General features: G+C 39.1%; 1 protein-coding gene across 5 annotated transcripts in view; it reads right to left on the bottom strand.

Annotated features, from left to right (window-relative positions):
- Positions 1-684: 684 nt before the first annotated feature.
- The window catches only part of CEMIP2 (cell migration inducing hyaluronidase 2), an 83,042-nt gene continuing 66,469 nt past the window's right edge, over positions 685-17,257 (bottom strand). For 4 of the 5 annotated variants that reach the window (XM_070375771.1, XM_005887839.2, XM_070375769.1 and 1 more), the window contains exons 19-24: positions 16,431-16,613; positions 13,960-14,179; positions 9,390-9,488; positions 4,940-5,094; positions 3,024-3,127; positions 685-2,685 (exon numbers count right to left, since the gene is read on the bottom strand). In XM_070375771.1, coding sequence (XP_070231872.1) covers positions 2,489-2,685; positions 3,024-3,127; positions 4,940-5,094; positions 9,390-9,488; positions 13,960-14,179; positions 16,431-16,613 — 958 coding nt within the window. In that variant the 3' untranslated portion in view covers positions 685-2,488. The remainder of the gene's footprint in view (positions 2,686-3,023; positions 3,128-4,939; positions 5,095-9,389; positions 9,489-13,959; positions 14,180-16,430; positions 16,614-17,257) is intronic. The other variant, XM_070375772.1, reaches the window with a different exon arrangement.

Genomic DNA, 17,257 nt, shown 5'->3' with positions numbered 1-17,257 from the left:
CATTTCTGGAACTCAACCAACTGCCTCACCTGATGGAAAATGCTTATGAACTTATAAATCACCTTTGAACACATTTTCCCAGTAGAAATAAAACAGACTGCAAGCTCCCAACTGCCTGAAATGTGTATATCAGCTTTGATAACCAATTTAATAATCTGAGACAACTAAGGACTAAAAACGCTATCTGAAAGTTCAGACAACAGCAAAATGTTTTGTTTAGGGCTGGGAGTTCCATAAGCAATATAGGAATCACAAATAAAAATAGATAATTATTTTGTTTTTATCACACAAAAAATTATAGACTGAAGTTAAACAGTGGGCCTATTATATTAGTGCAGTGATACCTAACCCTGGCTACATGTTATTAGCATCACCCAGAGAGCTTTTAAAAAAATTCCAATGGCCAGGCTGCACCCCACACCAATTAAATGTGAAGCAGGAGCTGGAGTGGAGGGAACAGACCAGGCCATCATAGGTTTTAAAGCTCCCAAGCTTTCTCCAATGCGCAGCCAAAGTTAAGAACCTCTGCACCGGCCTTCTGAAGTTACTTAGTCTTACAAAATCTACCTAGTGGATGAAAATTTCTTCATTATTTCTGCCCATAGCTTCTTTACAGATGGGATATGGAATGGAAAAAAAAAAAATTTCTTGCTAGATAGATAGTCACACACATACATGAAAAAATACATGCACACATATTTTTATTTTATTTAAATTGGGCCCTGACCATTAGCATATAAATCAGAAAAACTGAGTGCTTTAGAACTTACATATCCTCTTCAAATCTTTAAAGAGCCAAACTCTAAAAATCACACATAAAAGATATTTGTCATTAAAAACACACACACACACAAACAAACTTTAATCACCTTGAGGAACCATGATCCAATAATATATTTAATAGGTAAGATTTCATTCATCAATGTACAAAAAAAACACCCCAAAACCTAAACTTTGATTAAGACACGTACTCTTTTAACAAGAGTACTTACAGTTAGAAAGGTTTATCGGTAGCACTTTGAGGTAGCATATTTTGTAAAGTAATGGAAATAGTCACAGAGCTGCTCTGCAGTTTCTTTTGGGCACAAAAGGACAGGCTGTTAGCTGTTGCTCTTGATAGAGAAGAGTGAATTTGTCTGTACTCATTGCCAAAGTCAGCCTGACCATATTCCTTGCTGTGGCCATCCCCACGTTACACTTCATACATTGTGGGTTTAGGAAAAGATAAAAGCGTTTCAACACCTCTTTCCTCTTGGTGTAGTGACATCCTGGCTTTGGCACCAATCTCCTTTAGCCACATGCAGTCCTCACTGACAGGAGATGCACACACCCAGTAGGAAGAAAAATAGGGCATCACAGTGCCTTTTTTTCAGTGGGCTCTAATGATTTACTTAAGAGTGATGGACTCCTCTAAGGCTAAAAAGAGGTTTGTTTCTGAATATTCTCTCCTTGATTCTGGCCCTTAAAAGGTTCTCCTGTTTTTCCTCTCCCTGAGTACAATATTTTGGGGTATCATTAAGTTTTTTGCAATTGTCCTGCCAGGTTGGTGAGCAGAGAAGCTTTTTTAAAAAAATCCACACGGGTGCAGAAGTACTCCAAGAACAGACTTCCTCTGTGCAAGTTGAAATGACACAAGTTAATAGTTCAGGAAAATGGCCTGCTTCTTTTTTAAAAAAATGTAAATATTTAGCTCAGCTCTTGCATTTTAAATACAAATATACAGTCAAACAGGCTAAGGATTAAAGCTGCAAAAATGGTCCCACCAACATCAGACCAAGGTGCGGGTCCAATTTTTGCCCAATGGTCACAGATTAAAGGGATGTCGAACCCATAAAAGCCCTTTTTTTCCCAATAATACTTGCTGTTTTAAAGTTGAATCCTTAGAAGGAATCAATATACAAATGAATAAAAATAGCACATGTCCAAGCAAAAAAGGGCATGAGCTGGGCCTGAGTTGCCACTTAAAACTCCATCATTCAGTATCATACAAAATCCTCAAAGGCTGCCTGGAATCAGGGACCAAGGCATTCCTGAACATGCCAGCCACCCAGGTCAACTGCTGACCCAAAGTCAACGACACAAGTGAACATTAGACTTCAAGTATCCAAGGTGCTACAAGAGCTGGTCCTCTCAAGGACTCAGGCTGACTCTCAGAAGCTCCCCTTCCCTCACAACATCCCATTTTGTACAAAAGGTGAAGCACTGCTTATGGTCACTACAAAACACAGGAGTGGGATGTGAGGGATAAGAGAACTGATCTCTGAAATATACCAGCCTAACAAATACATATAAATTCTTTAACATTTTGTACAACTAGAAGGTGCATGAGCTGGTATTCAAGCAATCACTTTAAACTCTTACTTTTCTCCCCTTTCTGCCTCAAACAGGAAAATGGTTCCATTGGGTTAACAGTGTCATTTTAAAATGCCATAAATTAAATAAGTTAGTTCACATTTTATCCCCCAGCACTTAAGTTACAGTTCAATCTCTAATGTGCCTTTGAAGTTTGCTTCAACAGCTCCAGGTCTCTTCGGCGGATAGTGTCAGCTCTGTGACAACCATATTCGTCCAGCTGCAAAGGTATGAATTGTTCAAGCAGCCCGAGGCCCTGTCTAGCAGGGCTGGTATACAGCTTAGTCCAGGATGGTTTAAAGTTTCCATTGAATCCCAAAAATATGGTACTCCCTTTAAAAGAAAAAAAACAAAGTTCAATTTGTATCTCTACTAGTTTCAGGCAAGATAATGTGAAAGGTGAGGTGGAGGTGAGCGAAACAAAAAACAACAAAAAAACTATACTTCCTTACGTCAGAGAATGAACTCTTACCACCCACCTCCTGCCCCAAATAACAAACTACATCCCAACACACTTCCTCTAACACTGTCTCCTGATTTAGAAATTACTTCATAATACCCACCCCAGCCTAACAAGCTCATGAAAGCAGGCTGATACCTACACTCCACCATAAAAATGTATATGTTGCTGCTCTCCTAAAAACTTTTTATGGAAGAATACAGATACAAACCTTTGTTATAAAGATTGGCTGGCTTGGCTAATCCCAGAGGTACTAATGAATCCGAAATATTGAACTGCTTTATCTGTCCTCTTGTGCTCAACAGGACAACTGACCTGTAAAAGTTAGAAAATCAGAGCAAGTTTCAGTAATTCAGCATGTGTTCACTGAGTACCTTTCTGAAGTATATACTAGATAAAAGCAGAACTCAAAAAACAAAAAGCACTCCACATGCCTTTTCATCCTTGCTGTCACAAGGGTCCACTTCAATTCTGCACCTAGATCTTAACGTTTCTGTTACAAGGAGGTCTCTAAATACAGGGAAAACTAGTGAGAGTTGGACTGTGAAGAAAGCTGAGCGCCGAACAATTGATGCTTTTGAACTGTGGTGTTGGAGAAGACTCTTGAGAGTCCCTTGGACTGCAAGGAGATCCAACCAGTCCTTTCGAAAGGAGATCAGCCCTGGGATTTCTTTGGAAGGAATGATGCTAAAGCTGAAACTCCAGTACTTTGGCCACCTCATGTGAAGAGTTGACTCACTGGAAAAGACCCTGATGCTAGGAGGGATTGGGGGCAGGAGGAGAAGGGGACGACAGAGGATGAGATGGCTGGATGGCATCACCGACTTGATGGACGTGAGTTTCAGTAAACTCCAGGAGTTGGTGATGGACAGGGAGGCCTGGCGTGCTGCAATTCATGGGGTTGCAAAGAGTCAGACATGACTGAGTGACTGAACTGAACTGAACATCTTTATTAACTTTTCCATCCAGAAGCAGGGAGAGCCTCTCCTTTTACTCTTATCATATATCCTTTAATAAAGCATTTCTTTTCTTAATATATTGGGTGCCTTGCATGACTATTGTGTTGCTCTAAACATCTGTAGTGAGCTTTATGTTCCAGATTGTTTTAGGTGAAGTGACTGTGTTTATTTTCCAACATTAGGGAAAAAAATCTTTAGATACATAAAGAAAATTGAGGCCTTGCAAAGTAAATACCTACAAATGTATTAAACCAGAAGATAGAGCTATATGTACACAAAGAATGCTACACTCAAAGAATATAATGACTTTACGGGACTTGTTGAGATCTGGTTCTTTAAAGTTTAAGGAGCGGAATTGACCAGATCAGTTGATGATGATTCAAAAGCTACATAGGACTTTGCGGGAAGCCTATGTTCCTCACTTTGGGGCTTCATTAAATGAAAGCCTGTGTGTAAATCAATGTCCGCAGCAAAGCAAAGGGGGCAGAAAGGGGACTGAATTTATCTTCTTGCCTCCAGTCAGGGTCTGCCTAACACAAATACAGCAAGGTGCACCTCTGTTCAGACACTAAGAACACTGGAGCGGGTTGTCATTTCCTTCTCCAGTGCAGGAAAGTGAAAAGTGAAAGTGAAGTCGTTCAGTCGTGCCTGACTCTTAGGGCTCTTAAAAAAGAGATCACACACTCATCTACTTAAAAAATCAATTTAGTCCTTTCCAGTCAATTCCAAGTGACCCAGATGGCAACTTCCTATACCAGAGTCATAGCCCAATGCTGTCCAAGGGTTCATCAGCAGGATAGACTGTTACAAAGGCAAAACTCAATAAAATTGTTTTAAAATGATACTGAGCCTTCTGAGAGAGTTGGGTACAATGTAGATCAGCTTAATACTAAGAAGTGGGATAGGAACGATCCAAAATGTTGAGCTTTTCCTCCTTCCAAGAACCTTCCCATCATTTGCAAACTCTTCTAACATCCAAGTCCTCACTTATCAATGATAAGCAACTTAGATCACACAGGCATCAACCTGAAACTGGGAAAAGAATGAGTATCCATCCTTCAAGAATCCTAAATACCCAGAGTAAAAAAGTAGACAAGCCAAAACTCAGAGTGAGCCAGGTGTCATCCTTAAGGTATCTTATCCCTTATACAGGGCAAGCTTCACCTACCTTGGAGGGATGCTTGTTTTTAAGTATTCTTCCATGCGACTGACATCAGTGAAAGAGAAAATCTTTTTTTCAGTCAACCGGAAGGGAACACTGCAGGCATCCACAATCAGGAGGAGGACGCCCACACTTCGTAAGGGAAAGTCGGTGCCGTTGATCTGAGAACACAAGATCGTCCTCTGCTGTCATTACCATTTCAGTATCTTTCCAGCCCCTTTCCCTCTGTCTTCTAAACCCAAGAATCAAAAGTAATAATTCCAAAATTCAAACTGCATGTTCCATCACTCTTCCTCTGCCAACATTTGAAATTGAGTCTGTGTTTTCATAGGCTTTTACCTTGACTGGTCTTTACTGATTGGATAAGATGCTCTAAGCAAGACATGGCAGCCTACACTCAGCTGAGTAGGATGACTCTGCAGGTTCAGGGCTTTCATTCTTATATACATACTCTCTCACTGGGGTCAGTTTCCAACTCAGTGATCAGGTGACGGCCTCTATACTGAAGCTCAGATGTTGTCACATTGGTTCAGGAAAAAATATATAACTGTATACAATAGGTATCTAGTCGTATAGGTAGGTAAGTAGAGAGATAGACTTCCTTAACCCACATAAACTCCCGCCCCGTCAGAGTTTAGGTTTGAAACATCAGAAGAGGCAGATCGTTTCATCTGCATTGTTCCATATATAGGTCTCCTTTAAAATCAAAATGGAAAACAGGAAATTTTACCAGGATTTAAGTCACGAGTAGTGATATCTTGTTCAAATAATTACTGTGAACTGAAAGTTCCAGTCGTTCTCTTTAAATTAATGGCTCGAGACATTTTCAAGAAAAAGGAATTCCAGATATACCCAAATCTCATAAATTCCTCAACCAAAAGAAAGAAAAAAATCTTGACTGAAAAATGATTTAACACTATGCCATAGGCACTGATTCTCTTTAAAATGTGTAAAATTATAAACTATGTTAAAAGTTAACAAAGGAGAGATGCTCTCTTCATTACACCTGTCCTCACTTGGAGAAGTTATACTTAAATTGTATTTCTAATCACTAATGATCTCACAGGAATTCAAAATGGCTATTTGCCTGTATTTAAACTGCTCTAGTCCAGAGAATAATTCTAGAAGTGCTTAATATATAGTGCCATTCTATATTTAGAAAGACTGAAAATGACCCATTTTTTAAAATCCAAATACTTAGAACTGAGACACATTTGATTAAAAAAAAAAAAATCATGATCTTTAACACACTCAAACTGTCCGATTGAAAATTACCTCCAAAAACCTGCTGCTTAAAAGAAACACAAAATTTTCCATAAAAACTAAAGCAAGGCCACGTCCAGCAAAGACTTTTCAGGTAATACATGTGAAAAGTAGTGGAGGTAAACATGACAAAACACAGTCCTCTGTGACCTCTTTTACGGTCCCAGGCACGCAGTGACTCCAGCAATGGAGTCAAACAATGTCTGCACACCCAAAGGAATACCCTACCTGAGATGGTCTGGGCAATACCTTATCTTGTTTAATTACCTAGTAAGCTAGTAGAGCAGAGACTCAGCACCCAGTGGCATCCCTTTGCAACTGACACCCACCAGATTCCACACAAGGAGGCTGGGATGAGTTCCTCACACTGCTGACTTTATTGAGATGTTGAGCTAACAAACTTCCTACATCATGCTGCTGCTGCTAAGTCACTTCAGTCGTGTCCGACTCTGTGCGACCCCATAGAGGGCAGCCCACCAGGCTCTGCCGTCCCTGGGATTCTCCAGGCAAGATCACTGGAGTGGGTTGCCATTTCCTTCTCCAATGCATGAAAGTGAAAAGTGAAAGTGAAGTCGCTCAGTCGTGCCCGACTCTTAGCGACCCCATGGACTGCAGCCCACTAGGCTCCTCCATCATGAACATACTACAAAATGAAGACATGCTAACATAGAGCAATAGGTATATATATGTGAGAAACCTTGGAGTTATATTTAAGTAAGGATCTTTCTTTCTTTTCCTTTCTTCCCTCCTTTCTTTCTAATTGTGGTAAGAACACTAACATGAAATCCATTCTCTTAAATATTTTAAGTAGACAATATATTATTACTGATTACAGGGAAAATGCTGTAAAACAGATTTTGAGAGTTTATGTAGTATTTTACTCAACTGAAACTTTATGCCTGATGATTAATAACTCTGCATTTCACCTTCCTCATCTTAAGTAGGGGTATTTTTAATTCAAAATTATTAAAAAGTTCTTAATTTAGAGTTAAATTCTGGCGGTGGATAATGGTGATGGCCACACAATATTATGAATGTATTTCATACCACTGAACTATATACTTAAAAATGGTTAGGATGGTAAATTTTATGTTATGTGTACTTTAACATAATAAAAGAGATTGAGAGAGAAAAAAAAAAAAGATTTAAGTTTTCACATATATGTGAATTTGTAAATGTGTTGTCCACCACTTAAAAAAAAAAAAAAAACAGCTCCCAAAGAGACCACATGAGACTAAGCCCAGGCCCTGGCTGGGTATCAGTCGGCTAGATACCTCCTACCCAAAGAGCCCTTTATACAGATGCACTCTGGTCAACTCAGTTTGGGACAGGCCACATGCCTAAAGTGGGCTTCCCTGAGAGCTAAGTTGGTAAAGAATCCGCCTGCAATGAAGGAGACCCCGTTTCAATTCCTGGGTTCCAAAGATCTGCTGGAGAAGGGATAGGCTACCCAGTCCAGTATTCTTGGGCTTCCCTGGTGGCTCAGCTGCTAAAGAATCCGCCTGCAATGCGAGAGACCTGGGTTTGATCCCTGGGTTCAGAAGATCCCCTGGAGAAGGGGATGGCTACCCACTCCAGCATTCTGGCCTGGAGAATTCCATGGACTGTATAGTCCATGGGGTCTCGAAGAGTCGGACACGACTGAGTGACTTTCACTTTCACTCCTAGAGCTGATTAACCTTGCTGGCAAACTTGGCTTTTAGGCCAAATTCCAATATTGACACTCAGGCTAACGTTTATACTTCCATTAACCTACTTAAAGACAGTTAACACTTTGCATTGTCACCTTCCTTATCTGAAAAACTGGGAGCCAAGCAATCTCAAAATAAGAGGCTGAATAAACCTGGGGAAGGATATGGCAACCCACTCCAGTATTCTTGCCTTGAGAATCCCATGGACAGAGGAGCCTGGCAGACTACAGTCCATGGGGTCACAAAAGTTGGACATGACTCAGTGACTAAAACACACATGACTATAAAATAAAATAATGCCATTAGCATTATATGTGAAAATCTGAGATCACAATTTGAATCATGGCTACTTAAACACTCCAAACTCCAACTTCCTCACCTATAAAATGGGGATAACAGTGATATCTCAAAAACTTATGGGAAGATTAAGTAAAAAATAGTAATTAAACCTATCACAATGGGAATAATGATCAATGACCTTTTCATTGGTGCAGGGAGGGGGCAGACAGTAAAAAGGAGCTATGAGATGTTAGAGTTAGCCCAGCCACAGTGAACCATCCTCTTTGTGTACTTCTCTTGTGGCTCTCAGACTATATGCTACTCTGTAGGTTGATCCAAACTCAGAATCCAGCTCTTCATTCTCTTTAGAAATTTTCCAAGTCCTCCTCTAAGTCTCCCTCACGGTATAATCTTTTCCTTCCTAAGTGAATTTTAACCTTGTACTCTCATTACACTTTTCCCGACCCTCTCTATCACTTAGTGTTCGAGTTGTTTCATGTATTGTTAACTACACTTCTCCCAAGTTTCATGTAATATAATTGGCTCATCTTTATGATAATAAGAATGCAGTGCAAGGCAAAAGGAGATTCTAAGGTGCTTGACTACTATATTTGGGAGCTTCACACCTGAAGAACATGGGATTAGCATTTTTAACAAACTCTCCAGAAATTTTATGTGTATGCTAAAGCTTAGAACTACTCATACAGGTGTTATTAATATGTCTTGAGTCAATCAATAATTGTATCTCTATGAAGATTTGTACATTTAAGATTTTGAGTAAAAATATTTAAAAGAAAAAAAAAAATAAGAGGCTGAGGAGATTTTAAAATCTTCAACTTCCATATTTTAAACAAATAACTGGGGAGCTTCTTTAAGTTTCAAAAACTGAGGTTAAAAACAATTTTCTACATATTGATTACCAATGACTATTTTTTAAACCAAAAATACCTTTTCTCCTATAGAAAAGGAATCTGGGTCACCTGAATAATTTTAACATTTGCCTAAAAGTAATCAATAAACTTAACTGAGAAAAAAAATTTAATAAATTTCATTTATTTAAAAACACATATGTTTAGGAGTATTTATACCTCTGTTGTATAGCTCACTACAAACAATAAAAATGTGATTAGAAACAAGTGAATGTTGTCAGAGATAATTCATGTTACCAGGATAGAATGAAAAAGTGAGAAGCTGAGGCAGTGCACACAGCAGATAGTACTCACAGAAATAACAGACGCATCTCCACGCTGAATCTCTGCTTGACTGGGTGACCGGAATTGCACAGGGAGGTAGCTTATATGAGGATCACTTGTGAACACCACCTACAAGGGGAAGAAGTTCCATATCTATGTTAACCTTCCAAAAAGATCCTTCAAAATAAACTCAACTATATCAAAGCCAGTGAATGGTTTTTTTGTTTTTTTTCCTCTGAACTTTCTGTACGTATTTCATGACCTGGAATTTTATTTTTTGATTTAAGCTTTAATAGGAGAATGGTTCAGTTCAGTTCAGTTCAGTCGCTCAGTCGTGTCCAACTCTTTGCGACCCCATGAATCGCAGCACGCCAGGCCTCCCTGTCCATCACCAACTCCCGGAGTTCACTCAGACTCACGTCCATCGAGTCAGTGATGCCATCCAGCCATCTCATCCTCTGTCGTCCCCTTCTCCTCCTGCCCCAATCCCTCCCAGCTATCAGAGTCTTTTTCCAATGAGTCAACTCTTCGCATGAGGTGGCCAAAGTAATGGAGTTTCAGCTTTAGCATCATTCCTTCCAAAAAAATCCCAGGGCTGATCTCCTTCAGAATAGACTGGTTGGATCTCCTTGCAGTCCAAGGGACTCTCAAGAGTCTTCTCCAACACTACAGTTCAAAAGCATCAATTCTTCAGCACTCAGCTTTCTTCACAGTCCAACTCTCACATCCATACATGAATGGTATGTTCCTCATTTTCTAGAGCAATCCCAGTTTCAAGTCATTGCAGTCTTGTTAATAAGATAGCTCTCTAAATGACTATATAAATATGCTCTGTATCTAAATCTTTGTAAACATTTCATGCAAAAAAGTTACAAATCTTTTTGAAGGCTCTTTTCAAACCAGTTATCCTCAACTGTGACTCAGTCACTCCAGTATTGAGGAAAGAAGTATAGATGACAAGGATTACTCTGTTTAAAAACTTTTAGGGGCCTTGTACATCACCAATTTTATTTAAATTCCTCTACCTGACCTGCAAAATGTTCCACAAATAGAGCCACTATTCTATTCTATTTCCCACTATCCACATTCAACATGCAGGGCAGTTCTCTCAGTTTTCCATTCTTCTGCCACTTGCCTTTTCAGATGCTGTTCCTTCCCCAAGAACGCCCTTCCATTTTCCCTTCTACTTCAAACCACTTCCAGCCTCCAAATCCCACCATCTACCTCCTCCCTAAAGGCTATCTTCTCAATTAAAAGCACTCAACTCTTCACACAATTTAACACTTGAAAGTATATGTACCAAGGAATTCCCTGGCAGTCCAGTGGTTAGGACTTAGCACTTTTACTACCTTGGACTGAGTTCAATTCCTGGTCAGGGAACTAAGATCCCACAAGCCATGTGGTACTGTCAAAAAATTAAAAAAAAAAAACTATATATATATATATAGATATAGATATAGATATAGATATAGATATGTATATTCTTATAAATCAATGTCAGTAAGAATAAATAATCATGGCAAGAGCAGATAATCATTATATTAAGCATCCAGAAGCTGAACATTTGTTTGAAGTCTCAGGTCTGAAGTCAAAAATTCTTGTGAATTTTCCTACTTATCTCTAATTTACATGTGTTTTTGACATTAAAACAAAAATTCTCCTCAAATTTCCAAGTAAAAGTGGTGTCCATAGATGCTTCAAATACTTCTCAACTGCCAGGTCAGCAGTCAATACATTTTTAAGAAATGAATTCTGATCAATGTTTTAAGCCCAAAAATAAAGAATGCTAAACATCAATGCATGGAACCATTTAACAAGATAGGCCTAGAATAGTTTCGAAGATGATTAAGTTATCTTTACAAATTCTAGTATTTCTTATAACAAGTATAAATTATTTGAAGTCTTCTCAGTAATGAAGGACTTTCTTAACAAATTCAACTTGAGAATTAGGCTGGAAAATTTACTTCTCCACAAAGATTATCTGACAATTTCACTTTAACAGTCAAAACATTACACAGGACTCATATAAGCTTATTTATATACCTGGTTTATTTTTTGGTCTGTTGGTTAGTTTAGTTGAACTGGAGTATAGAGGTGGCTCAAGAGTATAAGAAACCAAGACCATGATAGTGAGTTGTCACCAGAAAAATAATCATCCTATATCACAACAGGAAGCATAAATCCCCCTTCCTTTCCCTGTTCTTACTGCCACCAACAGACAGAAACAAGAAAAATTAGAAATAAGAAATAAAAGAAATATTTAGAGGTTTTCTCCCTCTTATTAAAAGAGATCAGTCCTGGATGTTCTTTGGAAGGACTGATGGTAAAGCTGAAACTCCAATACTTTGGCCACCTCATGAGTTGACTCATTGGAAAAGACTCATTGGCCAATACTTTGGCCAACTCAAGAGTTGACTCATTGGAAAAGACTCTGATGCTGGGAGGGATTGGGGCAGGAGGAGAAGGGGACGACAGAGGATGAGATGGCTGGATGGCATCACCGACTCGATGGACATGAGTCTGGGTGAACTCTGGGAGTTGGTGATGGACAGGGAGGCCTGGCGTGCTGCAATTCATGGGGTCGCAAAGAGTTGGACACGACTGAGTGACTGAACTGAACTGAACTGATTACAGTATGCATTTCTGTGGCAGTAAGAACTTTTTTTAAAAACTCCTCCAGGCCCATGAAACTAAAATGTGAACATTTATCAGAATCACCTGCAGGGCCTGTTAAAGCAAAGACCATAAGCCCCACTCCTTAAGTTTCTGATTGGGTAGAACTGGGTGGGCCCCAAGAGTTCGAATTTTTCACAAGTTCCCAGGTGATGCTGATGCTGCTGGTCTGGGGACCACAAGTTGAGAACCATTCCTCTTGACCCATATTCGTTTATATATAGGTTAAATATTAATTAGGGCAATATTGATTCTGTACTTCTTTTTCTCCTGGAATCAATGTGACTTCCTATGGGGTTTCCCATGCCTGATTTTAGCTCATACTTTGGATTTACTTTCACTGCCAAGTTTTCTCAAGATCTAGAAGACTGTCTCATTAAGAATATGTCACAGGAAGCACTTCACTTCTAGCCAAAGTCAGTTTGTACTTTTAATTATAGGTAAACATAATAGCATATGCTTCAAATTAATAGTTTTTCATCTTAAAGGAAACAATTTCCATGAATGCCTTTTCTGAAGATAAATTTCACACTGCCAAGAAAACAGATATTTCCACATCACTGACATGTATACATAATAGTGATAATGTACTGGAATCACAGCTGAGAAAGAAAAGATGACAACCAATAAATCCATAATGACCCAGGGCAAACTGATGTGTAAATACACTTTGACTGATTTTATTATAAATTTGGACTGGTTTGCTTCTTATGATCATTAAATTCTAGAGTGGGCCAAAATTCAGGAGAAACCATTCAATATTTATAAACTGGCAGCAAACATCATCAAAAAATTTATGATTTTACAAACAATAAATGCTGGAGAGGGTGTGGAGAAAAGGGAATCGTCTTGCATTGTTGTGCTGTGCTTAGCTACTCAGTTGTGTCCTACTCTTTGCAACCCCATGGACTGTAGCCCGCTAGGCTTCTCTGTCCATGGGGATTCCCCAGGCAAGAATTCTGGAGTGGGTTGCCATGCCCTTCTGCAGGGGATCTTCCCAATCCAGGGATCGAACCAAGGTCTCCTGCATTGCAGGCGGATGCTTTAACATCTGAGCCACAAAGGAAGCCCTGGTGCTTGCACTGCTGGTGAGAATGTAAACGATACAGCCACTATGGAGAACAGTATGCAGGTTCCTTAAAAAACTAGAAATAAAACTACCACATGACCCAACAATTCCACTACTGGGCATATACCCTGAGGAAACCATAACTGAAAAAGACACACGTTCTTTTTCACAATGTTCACTGCAGCACTATTTACAGTAACTAGGACACGGAAGCAACCTAGATGTCCATCAGCATGAATGGATAAAGAAGCTGTGGTACATATATACAATGGAATTTTAGTCATAAAAAGGAATGCATTTGAGTCAGTTCTAATGAGGTGGATGAACCTACAGCCTATTATACAGAATGAAGTCAGAAAGAGAAAAACAAATGTTGTATATTAATGCATATATATGGAACCTGGAAAGATGGTATTGATGAATCCATCTGCAGAGCAACAACGGAGATGCAGACATAGAAAAAAGATTTGTGGACACTGTGGAGGAAGGAGGACAAATCGACAGTAGGATAGCAACATAAATTACCATACGTAAAATAGATAGCCAGTGGGAATTTGCTATATGATGTAGGTAGCCCAAATCAGGTGCTCTGTGACAACCTAGGGGGTGAGATGGGGTGAAAGGTGGGAGGGAGGTTCAGGAGGAAGGGGACATGTGTATACTTATGGCTGATTCACACTGATGTATGGCAGAAACCAACACAATATTGTAAAACAATTATCTTCCAATTAAAAATAAATTTAAAAAATAAAATAAATGGGCAGCACAGATGTTTCGGGGCAGGGGAAATGTGCTGACTGCACAGAACCTTTTGACTTTTTCTCTTGGACCAAAGCCCACTTTTATTCCTTGTTTTACCTGACGGGTTCCACAGCCTTGACAGAGTCCTTTGAGCATGGACGGCATCGACTTGAGGGCTGATGGCTTTCTGTAATACCGGGGATATGCTTTGGCCATGCAGTTACTGATGTCTTTTGAGTCTGTTGCTGCCTGGATCTTGACTCTTTCGCATCCCTGAGATGAACAGTAACTGTGACCATCCCTATGGCTTTTGGCTTTAAGATACAGAAACAGCAACCTGCACAAAACAGACCAGTCCAAAGGGTATTAGATTTTGACTTTCAAAAACTTTTCAAATTAACTCATGGCCAGTGGGGATATTCCTCCAATAAAGTAATTTTTTTCTCAAAAGGAAAATAACTTATAAAACTAATAAAGTTGCTTCTCTTTCCTTTCTGTCCTCATAGGGTTCTAAGTCAAACACAATTCCACTTCAGAAAATATCATGAAAATCTGATTCCGTCATTATGGACAGTATCAAAGTAAATTTCTGGTTTGAATAACCTCAATAGGTAATTTGGGAAGATGGAATTTGGCTTGGCTCAAAAATTCCTTGGAAAACTAATACTTATGTTGAGTTTAGAATTTGGTAAATTAGGGTGGTTTATTCTTTCTTTCTTTTTCTTTTAGTTTATACATTATTCTGTTTTAAGGCACAAAACTGGAATAATAAAAATAGCAACTTTGAGACTGGTTTGTTTAAGGCCAAGATATGGTCTCAAATCAATTCCTGTGATGTATACTAAGAGCAGATGGGCCTGGAGTCCTTCTGTCTATACTTTGGCCAAAATCAAGTGAAATGATCAGTCCTACCCAGTCTGAATTCTCCTCCAAAATGAATGGAAAAGCAACTTCTAGGCAGCAGTCCAATGTCTTGTCAGCAAACCTAGGCCTTCTAAACCAAAGGAAGTCAAGATTCCAAAAATGACTTGATCAACTGTGATTGATTACTGGAGTTCACAAGTTCACATTTTAAAATGAAGTCAACAAACAATACAAAGTTGAGATTATGAGGTGAAAATCAGCCACTGTTCCAACATCTAGTAATTTTAACATATACATAAGGAATGACAGGGATCTAATTAGGCATGTGCCTTTTGATATATAATTAAAACCATCAAAATGAACAGAATTAAAAAGAATTTGAACCTCAAAGGCTGAAAGGTTCTAGAAATACCCAGATGAAGCAATATTTCCTATCATTGTACATATTAATCATTAATTTGTGATTACCAGACTGTCCTTACAAATTTGGGCCTTACATTTATTTTTGCAGAAAATCAACTGGGAATGTAGCTGTTCTGTCATCTATAGAATAAAACTCCAACTAGGTTTTTAAAGGTTAATTAGAAATTAAAAGTAAGAGAAAATGATACGAAAGGGTTTAAGCTAATCACACTGGCTGCTGCACCAGCCCTGGAGGGCAAATGAGTTGCTTCTTACCCAAAGGAACAAGACAATTGAGTGAACTCCAACCTCATTCCCCCACAGTCAGTCCTGCCACCCTTCTCTTCAGTCCAAAATTTTCTTTCCCCAAACATGTCATGCCATGTTTTTCATGCCTCCATGCATTTATCCATACTGTTCTTGGAACACTTACTCGTCTCCTCCTACTCACTCCTCAAGAGTTAGCCCCAGTGTCACCCTCGTGGGTGTCACTGACCACCCAAGGCTGAACTTGCGGATTATCTCAAAAGGCATGCTATAGGACTTACAGCATTTAAACCTTTCACCTTCTAACTACTTGCTTTACATGCCCACATCCTTCAGTGGACAGTGAATTTGCAGAAGAAATGCATCTTATATACATGAGTATCTTTATAGTACCTAGACAATGGTATAGAGTAGAAATGTCAGCTTAAGGAATGGATATTGGAGGAGCATGCTACTTTCTGGAAGAGTACAGGAGATCAAGCCTACCATAACCCAAAGGCTGAGAGACTGTAACTGGATAAAAGCAGACAAAGCCAACAGGACCCCAGGTGAACAGGATTAGAATTAAAAAGTGGAAAGATGCAGCCTAGAGAAAGTTGAAAGCAAATATGCCATGGTTACACAGTGCTTTTTGTTTTTTTTTTAAACCAAGGTCAACTTGAGAGATAGCCTTAAAGGAAGAGAAAAATGAGCTTTTGCTAAAATATGAACTATATCATATGGAAATAATCATCTTTAGAGTTGTTATGGAAAACATTATTTTAATTTTCAACTGGGCCTACTGGTTCTTTATTGACAAGGATAATTTTTCTCTCTAAATTGCCTTAATAGGTATACGGCAAACATCTCACTCGATTCCTATTGCCAACTGTAATTATGAGTCATTCTAGTTCTTCTTAAACCTCTAATGGTGATAAGCAGAGAATTACCCACATCAGCTGCTTTTCTAACTAGCCGTCACATCACAGCCTGTTCTTAGTTACACTGAAGAACTAGTAATTTCACCATTAAAGAAAAACAGCAAAAATTTTCGTTCATGGGTTGCCCTGAATTACCCCGTGCTGGAGTCAAAATAGAATTTCCTCTCAGACTGCTGCTTCTGCAATTCCTCCAGCGAATGCACAGGCTCATACTCTTCCATTTTGGATAATGAGCCATTATGCCGCTGTAAAAAGCCAAAGGTAACCTGAAAACTTGTGTTTGGTGGGTAGCAGAGACCAACTCGAATCCAGTCATTCCTATAAAGGAGAGACAATAAAAACACAAGTCCACATTTGAGCCAATATCTTTCGAGTATTACAGCATATGTAAATTTTAGCCATGATCTTCTCCTTCTTAAATTTCTACTGTGTATGGAGCCACTAACAATGAAAGTCCTGAACCCTAACACACATAAGTTATCCACCTTTCCACGTTACCCAGATTTCTCTCATCGTATATTTACAATGATACGGCTTAGAAAAATCTTGTTTGCAACAAGATTTCAGAGAATGTGAATAGATGTTGGATAAAATGTACTCAGATACTGTAAGCAGATAATAAAATTAAATGAGATGGTTGGGAATGGGTACACTAAGATGGAATAAACACTAATAGCCTGATTGTGGAAATGTACGCTGCTAAGTTTTCCAAAGGATTTTTTTATTCATAAATATATTTGTATCTTTTATAATAACACTAGGATAAATTCCTGGAGAAGGCAATGGCACCCCACTCCAGTACTCTTGCCTGGAAAATCCCATGGACGGAGGAGCCTGGTGGGCTGCTGTCCGTGGGGTCGCTAAGAGTCGAACACGACTGAGCGACTTCACTTTCACTTTTCACTTTCCTGCATTGGAGAAGGAAATGGCAACCCACTCCAGTGTTCTTGCCTGGAGAATCC

This window comes from Bos mutus, chromosome 8 (assembly GCF_027580195.1).
Source record: "Bos mutus isolate GX-2022 chromosome 8, NWIPB_WYAK_1.1, whole genome shotgun sequence".
NCBI lineage: Eukaryota > Metazoa > Chordata > Mammalia > Artiodactyla > Bovidae > Bos > Bos mutus.
Note: the sequence above shows the minus strand (reverse complement) of the source record. Positions and strands in the feature narration are given on the sequence as shown.